The 18,979-nt window shown below is 60.0% G+C and overlaps 3 protein-coding genes across 9 annotated transcripts; 1 reads left to right on the top strand and 2 right to left on the bottom strand.

The window, feature by feature from the left end:
- Positions 1-596: 596 nt before the first annotated feature.
- On the bottom strand, positions 597-9,212 carry LOC134163366 (zinc finger protein 777-like). Of its 4 annotated transcripts, none has more exons than XM_062618185.1 (8): positions 9,098-9,212; positions 8,339-8,620; positions 7,960-8,086; positions 6,893-7,081; positions 6,367-6,453; positions 5,200-5,454; positions 4,343-4,456; positions 597-3,448 (listed from the first exon to the last, which is right to left on the bottom strand). In XM_062618185.1, the coding sequence occupies exons 1-8, from the start codon at positions 9,119-9,121 to the stop codon at positions 2,373-2,375; spliced, it is 2,154 nt and encodes a 717-aa protein (XP_062474169.1). In that variant the 5' UTR covers positions 9,122-9,212; the 3' UTR covers positions 597-2,372. The 4 variants fall into 4 exon arrangements, with proteins under 4 accessions (XP_062474169.1, XP_062474170.1, XP_062474171.1 ...); XM_062618186.1 differs by having other exon boundaries at positions 4,343-4,459; positions 8,339-8,617; positions 9,098-9,186; XM_062618187.1 differs by having other exon boundaries at positions 4,343-4,459; positions 8,339-8,614; positions 9,098-9,160.
- A 716-nt stretch (positions 9,213-9,928) lies between these two features.
- Positions 9,929-13,694, top strand: KRBA1 (KRAB-A domain containing 1). Its single transcript, XM_062618203.1, has 6 exons — positions 9,929-10,053; positions 11,655-11,817; positions 11,941-12,078; positions 12,583-12,765; positions 12,941-13,071; positions 13,290-13,694. The coding sequence occupies exons 1-6, from the start codon at positions 10,036-10,038 to the stop codon at positions 13,368-13,370; spliced, it is 714 nt and encodes a 237-aa protein (XP_062474187.1). The 5' UTR covers positions 9,929-10,035; the 3' UTR covers positions 13,371-13,694.
- A 3,065-nt stretch (positions 13,695-16,759) lies between these two features.
- LOC134163372 (uncharacterized) lies at positions 16,760-18,591 on the bottom strand. Of its 4 annotated transcripts, none has more exons than XM_062618200.1 (5): positions 18,199-18,591; positions 17,495-17,563; positions 17,302-17,396; positions 17,135-17,207; positions 16,760-17,027 (listed from the first exon to the last, which is right to left on the bottom strand). In XM_062618200.1, the coding sequence occupies exons 1-5, from the start codon at positions 18,574-18,576 to the stop codon at positions 16,920-16,922; spliced, it is 723 nt and encodes a 240-aa protein (XP_062474184.1). In that variant the 5' UTR covers positions 18,577-18,591; the 3' UTR covers positions 16,760-16,919. The 4 variants fall into 4 exon arrangements, with proteins under 4 accessions (XP_062474184.1, XP_062474183.1, XP_062474181.1 ...); XM_062618199.1 differs by having other exon boundaries at positions 17,337-17,396; XM_062618197.1 differs by having other exon boundaries at positions 16,760-17,207.
- Between the last annotated feature and the right edge of the window lie 388 nt (positions 18,592-18,979).

Below are 18,979 nucleotides of genomic sequence, written 5' to 3'. Positions count from 1 at the left end.
AGGCAGTGCTTGTGTCCCCTTGCTTTGGCCCCCACACAGCATGGCACCTACATCCACTGAGGGCATCCCCATGGCTTTGGTGGCCATTTCAAGTACTAGCAGAGCCCTGGAGCTTGGGGGGAGGGCCTGGGCTGCCAGGGGGCAGGATCCTGCCCCTCTGCTGGGCCCTGGGGCACAAACCAGGTTGCTGGGTCCAGCACAAGGGACAGGGGTAAACCGGGGAGTGTCCAGCAAGGACTGGGACAGTGGCAAAGGACCAGTGTCCCCTGCAGTGGTGGCTCACGGGCTCCTCAGTGTGATGAGAAGGGAGCAGAGGCTGTGATCCTTTATGATCCTGCTGCCCTAGGCACAGCCCTGCTTTTTGGGCTCTCCCAGCCCCACTGCACAGCTGCAGTGGCAGATGACAGCCCTGTGCCTTCCCCATACATTCACCCTTGGGACATTGCCTGGGATCTTGGCCAGCCACCATACACAAAAGGGGGTGATGGAGCTCTAGTGATGACTCCCAGGCTCCCTTTTGCCTCACTCTGCCCAGGCCAAGCCAGGTTACTCCCGCACCAGCCATGCACAGGGGTGCCATGCACATCAGGCAGACATACAGACAAATACTTTATTGATTCCATAGCCTGAGAAAAGGGTCTGGGATTTCATAGGAAATGCTGGTCCCAATCATGACGGCTTCAAAGGAAAAGCGCTAGCCAGGGCAGTTGGCCAGAGGGAGAGGCTGGCCCCTCCATGCCGCTTGTGCGGGCCTCGGAGGCATCACCCACCAGCAAAACCATGACACGTCATTGGAACCTACATGGGAGCTCTACCCAGGAAGGGATAACCAGTGCTGTCACTACCACACACACCACTGCTCCAGACTCATCACCACACTACCATGAAGCATCAATGGCCCTGGTATCCTGCAGTGCTCTGCTGCAGGAAGCCCCAGCCCTTCGAGGCACCATCACCCCCTCATGGCAAACACTGCATCCAGGCACTGCAATGCCAGGAGACAGGAACTGAGTGAGAAACCATCCCAGAGGAGCAGTGGGAAGTCTTGTGTGTCCCCAGGGAGCAGCAATGACACTGCCACGTCTCCCGCAGGAGTCGCCAGGAATGAGAAATGGGATAAAAGCAGAGTGCTTTTCCATGCAACCTGCATGGAGGAGTACGCAGACTTGGGGGTGTCAAATAATTACATCAAGCAATGAAGAAAGAAAACAATCCTGAACAGAAAAACTAAAGAGTCTCAGCAGCTCCTCTGGGCTGCATGGTGCTACCTTGCTCTGTACATGGTCTAGTGTGAGGTGTCCCTGCCCATGGCAAGGGATTGGAACTAGATGATCTTAAGGTCCTTTCCAACCCAAACCATTCTATGATTCCATGATTCTGTGGCTGCTGGGCCTGCCTTCCGTCGCTTACCAGGCTTCCATTACCTGCCTGCCTCAGGGCAGGCCTCGCTCCATAAGCCATTTGAGGTAGCAGAACTAGTCCTCCATGGGATTAGTTACAGTGGGATTTTGCACGTGACTAAAGGAGACAACGTGCAGTTTGGAGAGCAAGGGCTTCCTTCTTTCTGCAGTGGGACTAGGCAACAGCCAGTGCTGATGTGTGGCAGCTGCCACGAGGTGAGGGTTCTTTGCATGGAGTGCTGTAGTGCTGCAGGAGTCACCTTACCTGTGAAGTGCACATATGCAGGCTCATCCTGAGAGGACTGACACTCACAGGCTCCTGCAGGCTGGCATTGTTGCCAGAAGGGGTGTTGCTGGAACCTTGAAATCACCTGCAGCACCCTCACAGGCGGAAAATGTTATGCTGTGATTTGTTCTATGGATCTTCCAATGCAGATTTTGGCACCAGGGTGGGGTATCAGCCAAGTACGGCCAGTATACACTGGGGTCTTGGAGATGCCACACTCTCTTCATCCAGTGTCCTGGTCAACACACTTTGTCAGTGAAGCATTCTTTGGGAATCTTGCCTGGCTCACTGGCTTGATTCCCTTCCCTCTGTCCTCTTCACCACGTCACTGTGTTTCCACACACAAGGGGCCATCAAGTAACGGGTGATCAGCTGCTGTTTGCAGTTCCTCTCTCTGGCTGCAGTAGATGTAGCTGATGATTCCCCAGAAAGGTCTGCTTGGGAAAACTTGGGGCAAAAGCCAGTAGACACAAGAGTCTGAGGAATGGCAAAGTGGTTTGGATCACTGGAGGCTTCTGTAATTTGCTGCTTATGATACCTCCAAGCTTATGGTTCCTTCTGCAATTCAGGAAAGCTCCTAAAATCCAATGGACAGATGGTTCACAATCCCAGTGTCTCGCTATGTGCAATATCAGTGCTCATGCAGTTCCTCTCTGAGGTCACGAGCAGTTTGGCTCTGCCCATTATCATTTCTCCATCAGCTTTGAAACTACTGCCCTGTTCCCCAGCCTAACCACAGGCTGGACGCCCTGCCCAGCCCAGCCATGGGAGCTCACGTCCAGCCTGAGGTCTGCCAGGCCGAGTGGGAGCACGTTTGCTGGTACAGCTTTGGCTGGAGGGCTCGTGTTCCTCTTGGATGCCTCAGCTAGCGAGTGAGGAACACTCCTGGTCATGGGCACCTCTGGGGTTTCTTGCGGCTGGGGCTGCTGGAACACTGGCACACTCTGCTGGACCACAACCACAGCCGCCTGGCGCTTGTGTATCTTCTCGTGGCGCAAGAGGTGGGTTTTGCGGGTGAAACACTTCTTGCAGGTGGAGCAGCAGTACGGCCTCTCCTGTGTGTGGGTCTGCAGGTGCCGATGGAGGTTATAGGTGCAAGAGAAGATCCTTTTGCAAAGGTTGCATTTCATTACAGGCTTCTTCTGAGCCTTAGGGGTCTGCTGCCGGGAGAAACATGTGCTGGACAGGCTCGGGCTGTCCACCTCCTCCTTGGGCTGGGCCAGCCAGGGCCCTCCCCCTGCATAGGTCCTACTGGGCAGGCTGCGGGCATCTCTGCAGAGAGCCCCACAGAACTTCCCCCTGGGCCGGATCCTCAGCTCGGGGTGGACATTCCCCCAGACCTTGGCACCAAAGGCCCTGTCTTTTATGTGGATGCTCTGGTGAAGGTCGAGATGGCGTTTGTCCGTGAAGCTGATCTCACACACGGCGCACTCGTAGGGCCCCTCTTTGGCGTGGCTCCGCTGGTGAATGATGAGGTTGATCTTCAGGCGGAAGCGCTTCCCACACTCAGTGCAGGGGTGTGACCACTCGCGCACGTAGCCGCGCCGGCAGTTGCCCATCAGCAGGCTGCTTCTCTCGCACCGGCTCGGCTTCTTCTTGCTCCTGGCCTTGCCCTGCTCACTTTTGGGGCCGTTGGGGAAAGCCGTGCTGGAAGAGGCTGCAGAAACCCCTTGTAGCACCGCAGGCTCCTCTTCCTTCACCTTGACGTTTTTAGGAGAAGCTTTGTCCCGTGCCGTTTCTTTTTCTGTTAATAAACCTTCCTCTGAAACAGAACACACGCATTGGTGATTCACACTCCCCAGACAAACCCAGGTTAAGTTCCAAAGCACTGAGCAGGTTTTTAGATATCCGGGAGCTACCACCAACTGTGAGAACAGAGTTTGTAAGGGCACAAGTGGTGCCACCACAACGTTCTGAGCCACTCAGTGTGGTCTCAGGGGGTCCCAGGAAGAACCAGGCAGTGGTCTGCTGCCATGCCAGCACAGGCATCTGCCTCCAAAATCATAACACCAGTGACAGCCACAAGATGTAGCAGGAAAGAAGGTCACTGAAGAATTGACAGCCTGCAGTACTATGAGATCTTCACTTCTGTGGAGCTTGGGTCTGCCAGCAAACCCCAAATGTTGTGGCCAAACCAGCCCTCCTTGTGAGGCTATTGCAAACTACCCACCTCCCCAGCAGCCCAGCCACTGAGCTGGCATGAGCCATTCCCAGAACCAGTGTCAGAAACAGGTTCCGAGCCCGTGACAAGGGAAGTGCTCTGTGTATTAGCTTGGCAAAGCTTCAGGACCAGAACAGAGGGTGTCTGCACACAGCCACCCTGCTTCCTGCACCCCCTGCTCCCAGCATGGAGAACTGGGCCATGCCACAGGAAGCTCAAGGCCAACTCTAAGACAGCACAGCAGAGCTGGAGGAAGGAAGTGTGCTACCACTGCCAGCTCTCCCTCAGTTTCTGATAGAAGGAACTGCAACCAGTCCGTAGCTCTTTCCACACACATGATGGGGCTGAAATGGCCAACGCCAGTCGCCTGCCTTGCTCAGTGATCAAAGGGAGGCTTGAAACGTTCTTTTCCCTCCCCATTTCCAGCACATTAGTGAGTTGGGAGCTGCTTCCTGCCCGCATCACCCTGTGTCTCCCCAGCCTAGAGTTACTCACTGGTGCTGGGCTCAGCCAGGTTCTCTCCCATCTCCGGTTCTGGCCGATTTTCACTCCGCAGCTGTTTTTTCTGTGCACTCAGGGACATAACGTTCATCACCAGGATGGGGAGTTCTGCTGCAAAAAAGAGAAATTGTAAAGACCCATGAAGAGCTCCCATCTTTCTGCTTTGGTGGGACACTCTGTTGGGAGCATGGAGAAGAGACAGAAAGCTGCAGCTCGAGAAGCCATGACATGTTTTAGCAGGGGAAGTTTAGGTTGGATATTAGGAACATTTTCTTCATCAAAGGTTTATCTAGCATTGGAACAAGCTGCCAAGGATGTGGGGGAATCAACATCCCTGGTGGTATTTACAGGACTTGTAAACATAGTGCTTTAGGGACGTGGGTTTGCAGTAGACTCAGCAGTGCTGGGTTAACGGTTGGACTCAATGATCTTAAAGGGCTTTTCCAATCCAAACAATTCTGTGATTCTATGGAAAGCACGTGAGGTGTTGGAAGGAACAGGAGTGAAGCCACGCACAAGGACCAGAAGCAGAGGGAGGACTGGGAGGAGAGAAACCGAGGCGCTATGTGCTGTCACCTCTGGAGGGCAGCTTCATCCCTCCTAAACCCTTCCTCATCAATTCCACGGGTAGCATTCCCACATTCCCTTGGGTTCAGTGCCTTGAATCCTTTCTGCTTTCCATGGCAGCACCTTGACAACACACCCCAAGGCTTCTCGCTTTCCCTGCTGATGCTCTTTTTAAGCACAATGACCTGATGTGTCCTCTCCAACAGACCTGCTGGGAGCCCTCCTGAAAGCTGGGACAGGAACAGCCCAGGGAAACACATCCCACTGGCACCCACCAAACTCACCTCTGTTACCTTCCACGGGGTCTTTATCTTTTCCCAAAGCCTTTTTCACCTGGTTCATCTCTTCTGGTGTCTGCCGGGGCTTCTGACCATCTGTAATGCCTGTCTGAGGAGCCTTCTGCCTGGCTTTACTGCGTGTCTGTCGGGGCTCATCACCCACCTTGGCACGTCTACGTGGGAGCTTTGGGACATCTTTGGCAGGGACCTCTTCATTCCTCTCGATCTGGGAGGGGACGTCAGGCTTGGACACCGTATTCTCTGCTCAGGGGGCAAAGGACAGTGTGTCTTATTAGGAACTGGCTGCACTTTTATCCTGTCAAATTCCAGAAGCAATGCTTCTCTCCCTACCCCTGGAGCTGGCAGGAAGTGCAGGTGACTGAGCAGAGTTACTGAGAAGATCTTCAGTAAGAGAACATGAAGATCTCCAAGGAGAGGGGAAGCCTCTCTCTAGGCAACATCTTTTTTCTCTCTTCCTGGGAGCACTTGACAAACCAACCCCCAAAGACACACCTGGGGCTCGTATCGCTTCTGGTAGTGCTCTCCAAAGGATGGAGCCTGCCCTTTGTCCCTCATCAGCACTCACCTGGCCTCTCCTGGGGCTTCTTTCACTCCCAGCTCATCAGTCCTGCAGGAATGAGCTCTCCATCAATCACAGCTCTACCCACATGTCTCCTCTTCTGGCTCTGCCAGAGCCTGCCCATCCCTTTCCAGCCTTCACACTGAACAATTGATTTTCCGGCTCTCCCATGCCATGCCACCCAGCTCTCCTCACTTCTGCTCCCCGACAGCACTAGCAGGGCTGCTCCAGCCTCTTCCTCTGTCGTGGTTTAAGCCCAGCTGGTAACTCAGAACCACACAACCGCTCGCTCACTCCCCCCCCTCCCCCTCCCCAACATTCTTCCTCTCCCTGTTCCTGAAGGGATGGGGAGGAGAATCGAAAGAATGTAATCCCATGGGTTGAGGTAAGAGCAGTCCAGTAACTAAGGTATAACACAAACCACTGCTGCTGCCACCAACAATAATAATGGTAAGGGAAATAACAAGGGAAGAGAATACAACTGCTCACCACCCACTGACCGATACCCAGCCTGACTGAGCAGTGTTCTGTCCCTTCCGGGTAACTGCTCCCGGTTCTACCTCCTGGGCATGACGTGATGTGGTATGGAATACCTCTTTGGCTAGTTTGGGTCAGGTGTCTTGTCTCTGCTTCCTCCCGGCTTCCCCTCCTCCCTGGCAGAGCATGAGAATCAGAAAGTCCTTGGTCAGAGTAAACATTACCGAGCAACAGCTAAAAACATCGGTGTTATCAGCGCTGTTCCCAGGCTGAAAGTCAAAAACGCAGCACTGCACCAGCTACTAAGAAGGAGAAAAATGACTGCTACTGCTGAACCCAGGACACTGCAGGTTCCCAGACTCCTCCCTTCCAATTGTGTCTCCTCCCTCACCAAGGCAAGGAGGAGCATTTTTGGAAGCCCAAGGTTCATGCGTGCAATCAGGTGAAGGAGGATTTCTGAACTGCATGAAAACAGGACTGGAAGGGATCACAAGACCCAGGTCCCTCCACTCCAAGCTCCATCCCAGCCTCTCCCAACAGGCTTTGTCTGTTTTTCTCATGGGATTCATCTGACTGAGCATAAATATTCCTCATAAAGCTGACACAGGAAGCTCCATGTCTTCCTGGCACCACCTCACTCACTTTTGTTAGCTTCCATGGGAACTTCATCTTCTTCCAAAGCCTCTTCCACCTGGTCATCCTCCTCTGGTGCCTGTGGGGGCTCCTGATCCTCTCTGATACATGTCTGTGGGGACTCCTGGCTGTCTTTGGTGCAGAGGTCTTCACCCCTCTCGATCCGGCAGAGGATGTCAGGCTTGGACACGGCATAGTCTGCTCAAGGGGCAGAGGATAGTGTGTTTTGTTGGGAACTGCCTGCACCTCTATTCCATCAAGCTCCCAACCATTTCCAGGCAATCCTTCTCTTCCTAACACCAGATGATGCAGAAAGGAAGTGCTGTGTTCTTGCCCTGTGGCAGGACCCACCTTTGAGCACAGCTGGAGCTCAGCTACAGAGAAGCTCTTAAGTACAGAACATGAACTAAAATCTCAAGTAGTGGGAAAGGCTTTGTCTTGAACATTTCCTCCCATTCCAACTCTTAACAGTGACTTCAAGAGCAATTCTTGAGCTACCCATCTGGTGTCAGGACAGAAAATCTCTCAGCCCAAGTCATCCAAGAACATGCTGGATGTCCTTACAAAGACCGAGCACCGTTAGGCTGGTTCTTCATGAAGGCAGATGGAAACCTCCCTGCCACTTTACAGCGGGGCTGAACACACTGAACACACGAACTGGTTCAAGATGCAATTATGAGATTTCACCCAAATAATTCCTGCACTGTGCTGGAAGCTCACAATGCTTCCTTGACCCTGGAAACCCATTTGCATTGGGTTTCCATTGGAAACATCATCTCACATAGATTATTTTTTTTTCAGTAGATATTGTTTGTATTATTATTGCTACTATTATTTCTGACAGACAGTTCCTGATAGAATGGTTTGGGTTTGAAAAGATGTTAAGATCATTCAGTTCCAAACCCCGTGCCATCTGCAAGAATGCCTCACACGAGGCCATATCGCCCAAGACTCTGGACCCCGTCCATTCTTGAAAAGCAGGAGGGAGGGGAAACAGGTGGGTTTGACAGCTCAGGACAAGCTCTGCTCCCTACAGGCTGTGGCAAGCAACATCCAGCCCATCCCGTGTACCTTACCCAGGGAGATCAGTGTCTCGTAGTTGCCCCTCATCACAGCCCTGTACAGATCCTTCTGCCAACAGTCCAGTCGCTCCCACTCCTGCTCGTTGAAGTACACTGAAATGTCATCGAACGTCAGTGGCACCTGGAATCACAAGGATCACACACTCAGCGACTTCCAATGTCATTAAATAACTGGAAACCCACAACCGCACTGGAAACCCCTGTGTGGCTGGCTTGGCTTTGGCTGCTGGAGCTCAGCGTGCCCAACCACATCAGGGCTGCTGCTCCCCGAGTCCAGGACTCCCAGGCGCTCAGCCTGGATCACTCCAGTGTTTCCTAACCCCCCTGCGCAAGCTCAGCAGGTGCTCCCAGGGGCCAGGCTGGACACCGTTACCTTGGGGATCTCACCCCGGGAACCGGGGGGCAGCCGCAGGATCCAGAAGTTCCTGTTCTTAAGGAGGTTCTCCACATTGTCGAGCCGCTGCTGGAGCTGCCCATAGTCCTGCAGGAGGCTGCCCAGGGCTGCCAGGTTGCTGCGCATCTCCCCGACCAGGTTCTCGCAGGCCAGCAGCCTCCGTTCTGCCCTCTCCGTCCGGCTCCACAGCTCCTGCAGCTGCTGGGCCCCCGCCTGCCCTGCCGCAGCCCGTGGCCCCATGGCCTGCACTGCCTTCTGCTGCTGGGCACCCAGGTCCCAAGGGAGAAATGGGAACTGAAAGGGGAGGCCCTGCCCTGGCCAAAGGGCAGTCAGGGCCTGGAAACCCACCGGTGGTGCCCCCCCTCAAGGGACTCCTCATCCCCACCTTCCCCGGGGGACCTGTCATCCCCTGACTGCGCCCCCACACACTCCCAGGCCCAGTACCCCTGAGGGACAACCCCAACAGGACCTCCCCAGCCCCAAATCCCGCAGTACTGGCACCCCTGCGGGATCCCCAGCCCCACCTCCCCATGAACTGCCTCCCCTGGGACCCCTCCCTCATCCCAGGACCAGCACCCCTGAGGGACCACCCTTCCAGCCCCCCTCCCCTGGGACCGGCCCCCTGGCCCCAGGCTGTGTGGCCGCGGGTCCGGCCTGGCGCTGGGCCCGGGCAGACCCGTCCCGCGGTACCCCGCGTTCCCGGCGCCCGACCCCGGCCCGGCGCGGCGCGGCCCTCACCTGAGCGGAGCCCCGGCGGGACATGGCGCTCCGGACCGGACCCGCGCGCCCTGCGGCAGCGGCTGGCCGCCAGGAAGCACCGCCTGAAGGGGCGGGGCCCCGCGGCGTGAGAGCGCCCCCTTGCGGCCGGGAGGAGAAGGAGGCGGCGGGATGGAGGGGGCGGGCTGTGACTCCGGGGGGCGGTGGGACGAAGGGGGCGACCCCAGTGCCACCGAGGCACGGACCGCACCCACTGTCCCTGTGCCCCGGTGCCACCGGTCCCCTGCGCTCCACGGGCTCCCTGGCACTCCCCGTGCCACCGGGACCCGGTGCAACAGACCTCACGCACCCTATAGGATGTTCAGGACCCCCAGCACCGTCGACCCCACAGGCTGTGCCAATCCCCCGGTGCCCCTGAACCCCGAAACTCTCGGTGCCACCGAACCCCGCACCTCATTGACTGTCCCGGTGCCATGGACCGCCGGTGCCACCGACGCCCCGCACTCCACAGGCTCCCCCGGCACGCCCGGTATCACCGGCCCCAGGACCCTGTAGACTCTCCCGGTCCCCCGGTGCCACCCATCCCGCACGCCACGGTCTGCCCCGCACCAGCCGGTGCCACCGAGCCCCGGACCCCATTGGCTGTCCCAGTGTCACCGAGCCCAGCCCCACACCTCCCTCCGGACGTCCCGTGCCAAGCCGGTCCCTCGGTGCCGCCGCACCCCCTGCTCCGGGGACAGGATGAGCCCCGGCACCGGCGCTGCCCCACCTGGGGGGGTGGGAGGTGGAGGGAGGGAGGGAGCGGAGGCACCTGCCCGGGGCTTCTGCACCGCGGTCCCGCTCCGAGCCGGGCCGGGGGAGGAGCCGGGAGGGGAAAGCCGGGAGCGGGGAGTGGGAAGCGGGGCTGCTCCGCCGCTGGTTGCCGTCCGGGAGCGGGCACCGGAGCAGCCCCCCGAGTCATGGCCGCGCCTCGGCAGGTAGGACCGGGAGAGCACCGTGCGGGGAGCATCGGGATGGGGAGAGCACCAGGGAGAGGACAGCACCGGGAAGGGGAGGGCACTGACATGGGGAGAACAGCAGGATGGGGGAACGCTGGGATTGGCAGAGGATCCTACATAGGGAGCACTAGGGAGGGGAGCACTGGGAGACGGGGAGATCACTGGAAAATTGGGAGATCAGGACTGGGAGATCACTGGGATGGGGAGAGAACTGGTATAAGGGTAACACCGGTATAAGGGGAGCACCAGGATGGGGAGCAAGAGGATGGGGAGAGCTCCAGCATGGGGAGCAGTCGAATGGTGGGGAGCAGCAGGATGGTGGGGAGCAACAAGATGGTGTGGAGCAGCAAGATGGGGAGCAGTGGGATGGGGAGCAACAGGATGAGGAGCAGGGGGATGGGAAGCAAGGGGGCAGTGAAGAGCAGAGGGATGAGGAGGAGCTGGGTGGGGAGCAGCAGGATGTGGGAGCAGTAGGGATGGGGAGCAACATGGTGAGGAGCAGTGGGATGGGGAGCAACAGGATGAGGAGCAGGGGGATGGGGAGCAGGAGGATAGTTAAGAGCAGAGGGATGGGGAGCAGTGGAATGGGGAGGAGCTGGATGGGGAGCAGCATGATGAGGGGAGCAACAGGATGTGGAGCAGTGGAATGGGGAGGAGCTGGATGGGCAGCAGCAGGATGTGGGAGTAGTGGGATGGGGGTAGTAACAGGATGAGGAGCAGCAGGATGGTGGAGAGCACAGGAATGGGGAGCAGCGGGATGGGTAGCAGCACTATGCAGGGAGCAACAGGGTGGGGAGCAGTGGGATGGGGAGGAGCACTGGGGTGAGGAGCAGCGGGATGTGGGAACACCACTGGAACAGTTTTTGGAGAGGATCCAGCTGGCAGCACAGGGCTGGGGTGCTGCCTGTCCTGCCCTGTCCTGCCCTGCCGTGTCCTGTCCCATCCCATCCTGGAGGTCACTGTCCCACCAAGGTGGTTGCAGGCACAGCAGAAGTAGGGCCAAGGGTCATGGGGTACTGCTGGTCTGGCTGCTGTTGTGGGCAAATGGGGCTCATCTGCAGGCTTGGTGGTGCCAGGTGGGATTCAGGGGCTGGTCAGTGCCAAAGCTGCTCCCCACACATCCATGGAGCTCCAGGGGATCCTTGTCTTGGCAAATCCTCACACATCTGGTTCCAGCGGGACAGGTACTGTGACACGGAGCTGGCAACAACCATTGCATGTGTTGGGCCCCTGACCAGCCGGCGCAGGGAGGGAAAGGTTGGACAAAGTGATCCCTGCTGCAAATACCAGGGTGCCAGGGCAGGTTACCCCATGGGCTCCCTGACAAGCGGAAAGCACACAGGGACCTGTCAGCCAGCATGATGGGAAGTGTGCCGGGAGCGTGCCAGGAGCATGCTGGGAAGCCCTTGCCTCCGTGCCCAAGTGGGATGGGTGCAAGAGCCCTTTCCCAGGCGTATGCCCGCCCCGGAGCGCAGTGTGGCTGCTCGCGCTCACCATCCCTGCACACCCAGACACATTTGGGGTCCTGCTGCTGCTCGGTGTGGCTCTGTGGTTTATTCCCTGCTCTGCCCCCCTGGCAGGAAGAGGGCTGGGACCCCCCAGTCGCATCCGCGCAGGCACCGGTGACATTCGAGGACGTGGCAGTGCGGTTCTCAGCAGAGGAGTGGGAGCTGCTGGAGGAATGGCAGCGGGAGCTGCACCGGGAGGTGACAGAGGGGACATCCCAGCTGCTGGCATCCCTCGGTAGGGCCCTGCCCAGCGCTGGTCCCAGCCAGAGCAGGGACAGTGTGCGGGTCCCACTCATCTGGCCAAGGAGAGCTCAGTGTGGGGGCTGCCTTGCCTGACCCCCACCTGCCCTGTCCCCAGGGCCCCCCAGCAGCCCGGCCCTCGCTGCCCTGGTGCGGCTGGTGAAGGAGATCCCCGAGTTTCTCTTCGGTGGCCCCAGGGCTGATGTGGAGCCGGGTGCCACCACCAGCGGGAACACTGAGCGGATGGGCGTCAATGGTGAGCACTGGGGCTGTGCAGGTGGGTGACAGGCTAGTCCTGCCCCAGTGGGCACCAGGGACACAGGGGCTCTGCCCTGGCGCCTGGCAGGGTGTGAGGGTGAAGGTGTGAGGGTGCTGGAGGTGAAGCTACCTCACAGACCCCACCAGCGCTGGCTCCACCACTGGGGTTCCAGGGAGCCAAGTGCTAAGCTGCACCCCTGGCTGTGCCCTGGGCAGAAGGTCCTGGCGTTGGATTCCCAGGAGCATCCAGCCCTGAGCAGGGCTTTCTCCTGATGCTGGCACTGGCATTGCTGCAGAGCAGGGGTCTCCCTTGGAGTAGCCCCTCACCAGACCCGATCACCACAGCTGGGCCGTGTGGTGGAACCAAGGACGCCAGCTTGGGGATGAGGGGCTGCAGACGTCTGGTACTGAGGGTCTGGGCATCCTACAAGCCCCAATGCGGTGTGTCCAGGGCTGTCCTCCCACTGCTGGGGATGCCAGGGGCTGGAATTTGCTTTCACAGTTACAATGGAGATGCCATCTGAGAGCTGCCCGCTCCGCAGCCTGGAGAGGTGCCTGGAGGAGCTGGTGGGGAGAGGGTCTGGCCCCTCTGTTCCCCCAGCAAGCAGCCTCTATGGCCCCACTGAGAGGCATCAGGAAGAGCCGGGTGGCCACCAGCCTCTGTGTGAGAGGCGCTCACTCAGAGGTGTGGCATGACATGGCATTGTGCCCATGCTTTGGCATGGCATGGTGTTGTACCATGCAGCATGGCATGGCACTGAGCGCACACCACAGCACAGCATGGCACGGTACAATGTGCACAGCATGGTATGTGGCATAGCATGGCACGGCACCTTGCGGTATGGCCTGGCATGGCACAGCATGGCAGAGCATGGCACAGCATGGCGTGACAGGGCTCGGTGCTGGTTTCCAGCATCTGCACTGGCAATGGGATGGAGCTGCCTGGACCCCCGTGCTCGGGGGTTCAGATACCACTGGATGTCCCTCATGGGTGAGTGGCAGGGATGTGCTCTGCGCCCGGGAGTGATGGCATGCCTTGGGCTGCAGGGAGGGCTCAGCCATGGTCAGCCAGTCCCATAGGTCCTTGCCCTGAGCGTGTCCCGCAGGCCCCTCATAAGCCCTGGCACCGGCAGCTGCTGCCCGTTGCTGCCCGCAGGCTGGGGATGGTGCCGGGTGCCCCGTCACCGCGTCCAGCATCTCCTCCACCAGCACCACTGCTGGGGAGGCAGCGCCCTGCGACATGGGCTGGAACAGGGGGCTCTGCCGCAGCCCCATGCTGATGGCTGGTGAGGGCTTGGGGGGGCCCTGGGGGTCTAGGGGGGATCCTCTCAAAGGGGTCTGGAGGGGATCTTGGGGCATCTCAGGGTGTCCTGGGAGGTCTCAGGTAGGTCCTAGAAGGTCTCAAGGAGTCCCAGTGGGTCCTGGGCAGCCCTGGAGGAAGCAGTGCTGGGGCTGGGGTCCCACAGTGGGACGTGGGGCAGGATTCAGTCCCTGTGGGGCATGTAAGGATGGGGAGGGGAGTGCTGAGTCCCAGTGTCCTGGGTGGGGAATGCTGCCCCTGGGGAGCAGGGGCTTCCCTGTGAGTCTGGGCTCTGGGGGGCTGATCCCTGGCGGGGTCCTCCCAGGAGAGGGACACCCATGTGGGGGTCTGAGCTTTGGGAGAGCATGCCAGGGGGGTCAGGTCCCCAAGGAGCACCCCTGCATCCCCTTGGTGTCTGTTCACTGGGGATCCCCTTGTGCTGGGAGGGGGATGCTGAAGGCCCCTCCACCTCTCTCACCTCGGGGTGATGCCGCAGGGGGCTCACCAGCCGGGAGTGTGGGGCAGAGCCCCCTGTGACAGCTTCAGGAGTGCCTGTGGGGCATCGGCATCCCCGACCCCATCTAAGCCTGGCCAGTCGCTGCCAGTGGCACCAGAGGGGCTGTGGGGACAGGCACCAGGGGCCACAGCCCCACCGCAGCAGGTCAGTGGCAGGGGGCAGTGGCAGGGTCTCAGCTTGTTGGTGTGAGGGGCCAGGGCCTCGGTGGGAGAAGAGGCTGGAACCCCGGGGGGGATGGAACGGCCGTGCTGGGTACATGATCATGGTGGTTCAGGGCTGTGGTGCCATGCAGGGATGACCCCATGGCCCCATGGCCCCCCTCCTGTGTGCCCCGTGGTGCAGAGCAAGGCAATGGCCAGGTCTCAGCATTGCCCTGACCTGGTGTCCCCTTATCCCCTGGGGCTGGGACACACATGGGGCCTTGTGCCAGCGCTGGGAACAGGCAGCCTGACAGGATGGGCAGGTTTTGGGGGCTGACAGGTTGGCTGTGCCACCTCCCAGAGGTGACAGCACCGGCAGTGCCCCCCCAGAGCCCCAGTGAGACCCAAGCATTGCGTGCATCCAGCACCGCCATGCGCAGGGACCCCAACCACGCCAGCGGCACACGGCCACCTGCCACCATGGGGACAGTGACCAAGAGACCCTTGGCCGAAGGTACCGGGGGGCTGAGGCCAGGCTGGGGGTGGCATGGGTGACACAGCTCCAGCACGTGTCCCAGCGGCTGCACCAGGGTGAGCTCGCCCAAGAGGAGTGACCCCAGAGGGAGCCCCCAGCCCCACGGCAGCCCCTCGGCGAGGCTGCGGTTGGCAGTGTCCACGCGCCCATGGTGGTGGAGGAGCTGGAGCAGCTGCACCGGGAGCTGGGCTCAGTGCGCCGGGAGCTCTGCGGTGTGCGGAGCCGCCTGGCGCAGCTGGAGCGGGGCCGGGCGCGGGAGCTGCCTGCTCTCACCCGCGGCCACCGGCACCTCCGCCGTGCCGCCCGGGGCCTGCAGAGCTGCTGCTGGGCGCTGGAGACCCGCTCCCGGCTCCCTCATGGAGCAGGGGGTGCCATCGCCATCAGCTCCCTGCAGACCGAGCTGCTGCCAGCCCTGGCGCAGCCGCAGCTCCACGGCCTGCTCCGCTTTGCCGACACAATGATGCTAATGCGGGCAGCCCACGGGTGGCCCCAGCCCTGCAGCTGGGCCAGTGCCCATCTCGCCATTGTTTCCATTGCCGGTCCCCACCATGCCGGGCCTGCCCTGCTGCCGGCCGGTTTGCCTGGAGGGCGCCTGCCGGCCATGGCCAAGGCCCTGTGGGGCTGTGAGTGAGTTCTGGGGGGTGCCAGATCCTCCCCCGCTGCAGCGGTGCTGAGCCCCTGTGGCACTGTCCTGCAGCCCAGGGGCTGCTCATGGCAGACCAGCCCTGAGTCAGGATGGGGTATCTGGGCCACACCAGAGGGGTAGCCCCGCTCCCAGACACTTGGATTCCAGGCAGGCTCCTCCTGCACCTGGTACTCACTGCTGTGGGGCTTGGCCCTGCCATTCTGCTACCCCCGTGGGTGTCTGTGGTCCGTCCGTGTCCCGTCCCCCCCCGAATTAAACAGTGATTGAACAATGAGCCGCCGGCTCCTCTGCAGCTCCTGTGTCCAGCGGCCCTGGAGGGTGCTGGGGAGGACTGGGAAGTGTCGCACGTCTCATCCCCTGGGGTGCAGGGGACAGGCAGGGCACACTGCTGCCTGCGACCATGGGGGTCCTGCAGCTCGGCCCCCCTGATTCCAGTGTCTCTGCCCATGCTGTGCTCCCCCAGGCACATGGCGCTCATCGGAGCTGAGGGACCGCAACGTGTCCCACCTCCCGTGCCAGGCAGCTTCTTGACCTGGGTGCCCAGGCAGGAGAGGGGCTGCAAGAGCTGCGGAGCTGCTGCTGCCCCTGTGCCAACGCCGAGCCCACCGAGGGGCCTGCGTCACCGCCTGGCACATCAGCGCCAAGCCCTCGCTGCTCAGTGACGTGGTGACCTTTGTGTGTGTCCCCTGGGGCTGACGGTGGCGTGTGTGTGCGTGTGTCCCTGTCACTGTCACCACTGTGCTACACCCCACAGCTCCAGCAACAGCTCCTGGGCATGGACCAGTCAGAGCCAACTGTCCTGTGGTTGCCATTAATCACAGAATCATGGCGCCATTTGGGTGGGAAGGGACCTTGAAGCCCATCCAGTTCCAACCCCCTGCCACAGGCAGGGACACCTTCCACTAGAACAGGTTGCTCCAAGCCCCATCCAACCTGGCCTTGAACACTGCCAGGGATGGGGCAGCCACAGCTTCTCTGGGCAACCTGTGCCAGGGCCTCACCACCCTCACAGGGAAGAACTTCTTCCTCACATCTCATCTCAATCTCCCCTCTGTCAGTTTAAAGCCATTCCCCCTTGTTCTGTCCCTATATGCCCTTGTCAAAAGCCCCTCTCCAGCTTTCTTGTTGGCCCCTTTAGGCACTGGAAGCTGCTCTAAGGTGTCCCTGGAGCCTTCTCTTCTCCAGTCTGAACAAGCCCAGCTCTCTCACCCTGTCTCCATAGCAGAGGTGCTCCAGCCCTTGGAGCATCTTTGTGGCCTACTCTGGACTTGCTCCAGCAGCTCCATGTGCCTTCTTATGTTTTTGCCCCAGATCTGGATGCAGAACTGCAGGGGAGGTCTCACCAGAGCAGAGGAGGAGTCGGCAGTTGCAGTCCCTGCCCAGGACCCTCAATCCCAGCCCGCTGGAGCCCAGCCTGATGCCCAGGGTGTCTGCCCTGGCTGGAGGACACGGCTGCTGCCTTCACCATGTGGGTTCAGCCAAGCTAAGGTCATGTTCCAGACGTACACAGACAGGACACAGGGACAGATGCACCCTCATGCTCTGGCTCGCTGGCTTTATTCAGCGTCTTGGCAATGCAGGGCCTGGGGGCTGACCCCAGAAGCACTTTGGGGGTGCATAGGGTGGTCAGTGGGGCTGGTCTTCCGCAGGCACAGGCTCACTTATACCCTGTGGGTGGTGCGGGTGGGACCCCAGACTGCCTCAGGGCATGGCCTGGGGTTGGTTGGGCCCTCGGTTCTCTCCCGGTGTGGGGCTGTGCCAAGGCACCATCTTTGCTATTTGCCAGGCCGTCTGGGCACTCAGTACCTCCTGCAAGACACAGTGGGGGCTGCCAGGGGTACCCGTGACCCCTGTGTCCCCATCCACAGGCTCACCAACGGGTCCTGTCGGGGGCCCTGACGCAGCTCTGGTGTTACCTGTCGCGGCAGCAGGACGGTGCCGAGGTGTCTCGGGCTGTGCCTGTTCCTTGTCCTCCCTCCTGTCCCTCTCCTGTGGGAGCAAGCACAGTGTCACACTAACTCTGGGGCCAGACTGATAGGGTGGGGGGGGACATGGCTGGGGGCTGCCTGTGGCACCTCCGGACCTTTCACCATCCTCCTCCACTGGCTCCATACGCACCCGCCTGCGCGGCTGACCCTCATCATCCTCGCTGTCACGCCATGACATTGACCGCGACTCCTATGGGAGAGACAGGCACCATTGGGGTGACAGTGACAAATCACAGCCACGTCCCGCAGCCCCGTGGTGTGGTGTGGCACAGCCACAGCCCGGCTCACCTCGCTCAGGACGGAGAAGCACCCGGAGCAGGGTCTGTGGGGCCGGCGCCGGCCAACGCCGCTCATCCCCTGTGAGGGAAGGGCTGTTACCAGCTCTGCTGGAGCCTGATGCTGCTCGGGGTCACTTTGGCCTCTCCATAAACACCCTGAGCCTGTGCTGGGCAGTGTGAGCACAGGCAGGGAGGTGCAGGCAGGGAGCACAAGCGGGAATGGTGGCTAGAGCTGGAATGGGGAAGGACCGCTGTGCCTAGGCCCTCCCCAGCTCCTCCTGGTCCTTCCCATCAGACACCCATCCCCTGACCACGTTTTGGGTGTTTGGAGGGACATCAGTGCTCCCAGTCCCAGCCCTATTCCAAACCCTTTCCCTGCTCTCCCTTGGTGCAGTGAAGGCCCTGTTCCCCCTGCGCTACCTCCCCATACCAAACGTTTGCTGGTTGCGCAAGCCCTGGGGCTGCATGAGGAGCCCTATGGTGTCACCCCTCAGCGTGCCAAGCCCATCCTCAGCCCCACCAGCACCTGGAGCTGCACAGGGAGTCTGGCAAAGCTGCTTGCCTGTCATTTGGGCTGCCCCATATGGGTTTTTGGCACAGGGCGCTGGTGCCGGAGCAGCCGGTGTCCTCTGGGGTGCTGTGCACAGCATTCCTCTCCCTGCAGTTTCCCCCATTATTCCCTGGCTTTAACCTCCCCCTTCGTACACAACCAACCTCTCTCCGCTGTGTGACCTTTGTGTCTCCATGGTCAGCTCTGCCCACCACCATGAGGGCTGCGGCGGCAGTGAGACCGCAGAGCAGCCCCAGCCTCATGGTGCTGCGGGGGCCCGGCTCCAGCTGTCCCGCTCCTGCCGTGCAGTCTCCAAGCTGGACCTTGGCCCCTGATGTCAGTGCAGCGCCTGGGCCGGCCCCTGGCTGCCCACTGCGGGTGATGGGAGCGAGCTGCCACTGCAGGACACCGGGGAGGGGAAGGGAAGGAACCCGCTGGGGAGGGGAAGACGTGGGCAGTGCCGTCACTGCGGGGCAAAGATGGGGCAGATCCACTACCATGAAAATTAGGATGGAGAAAACATCTCTCCCCACTCTGACCATGACCCCGCTCTGCAGGCAGCTCCATGGGTTGCTCCTCTCTCCTCCCCAGAGCACTGATGCCTCTTGGGTACAGCTTGAGCCTCTGACTATGTCGGATGACACCCGGGTGGAACCGAGCTTCATGAAACACCAGTTGGTTTGTTTTTCCATAGGAGCTCAATTACTCATTGCCCAGCTCTGGATTTGAGTGCTAATGCAGGAAGTGAATTTATCAACAGCAATTCCCAACCCGTGTTTCTGTCCCTTCAACAGACCCATTATTCCTGAATCCGTAACCATGGAAGTTGAACGTGGCTGAACATAAAGAGTGCTGGATTGGTTATAACCAGGAAGGAAGCAGAGCTGCCCCCATCCCCTCTCATGTCCAAGGACTGGCTGGAACACAAGGGGGGGAATCTGCTGA

Source organism: Pezoporus occidentalis, unplaced genomic scaffold (genome assembly GCF_034315485.1).
Source record: "Pezoporus occidentalis ecotype Australia unplaced genomic scaffold, CSIRO_AGI_Poc_V1 ctg2, whole genome shotgun sequence".
Taxonomy (NCBI): domain Eukaryota; kingdom Metazoa; phylum Chordata; class Aves; order Psittaciformes; family Psittacidae; genus Pezoporus; species Pezoporus occidentalis.
This window is presented reverse-complemented; position numbering and strand designations above follow the sequence as displayed.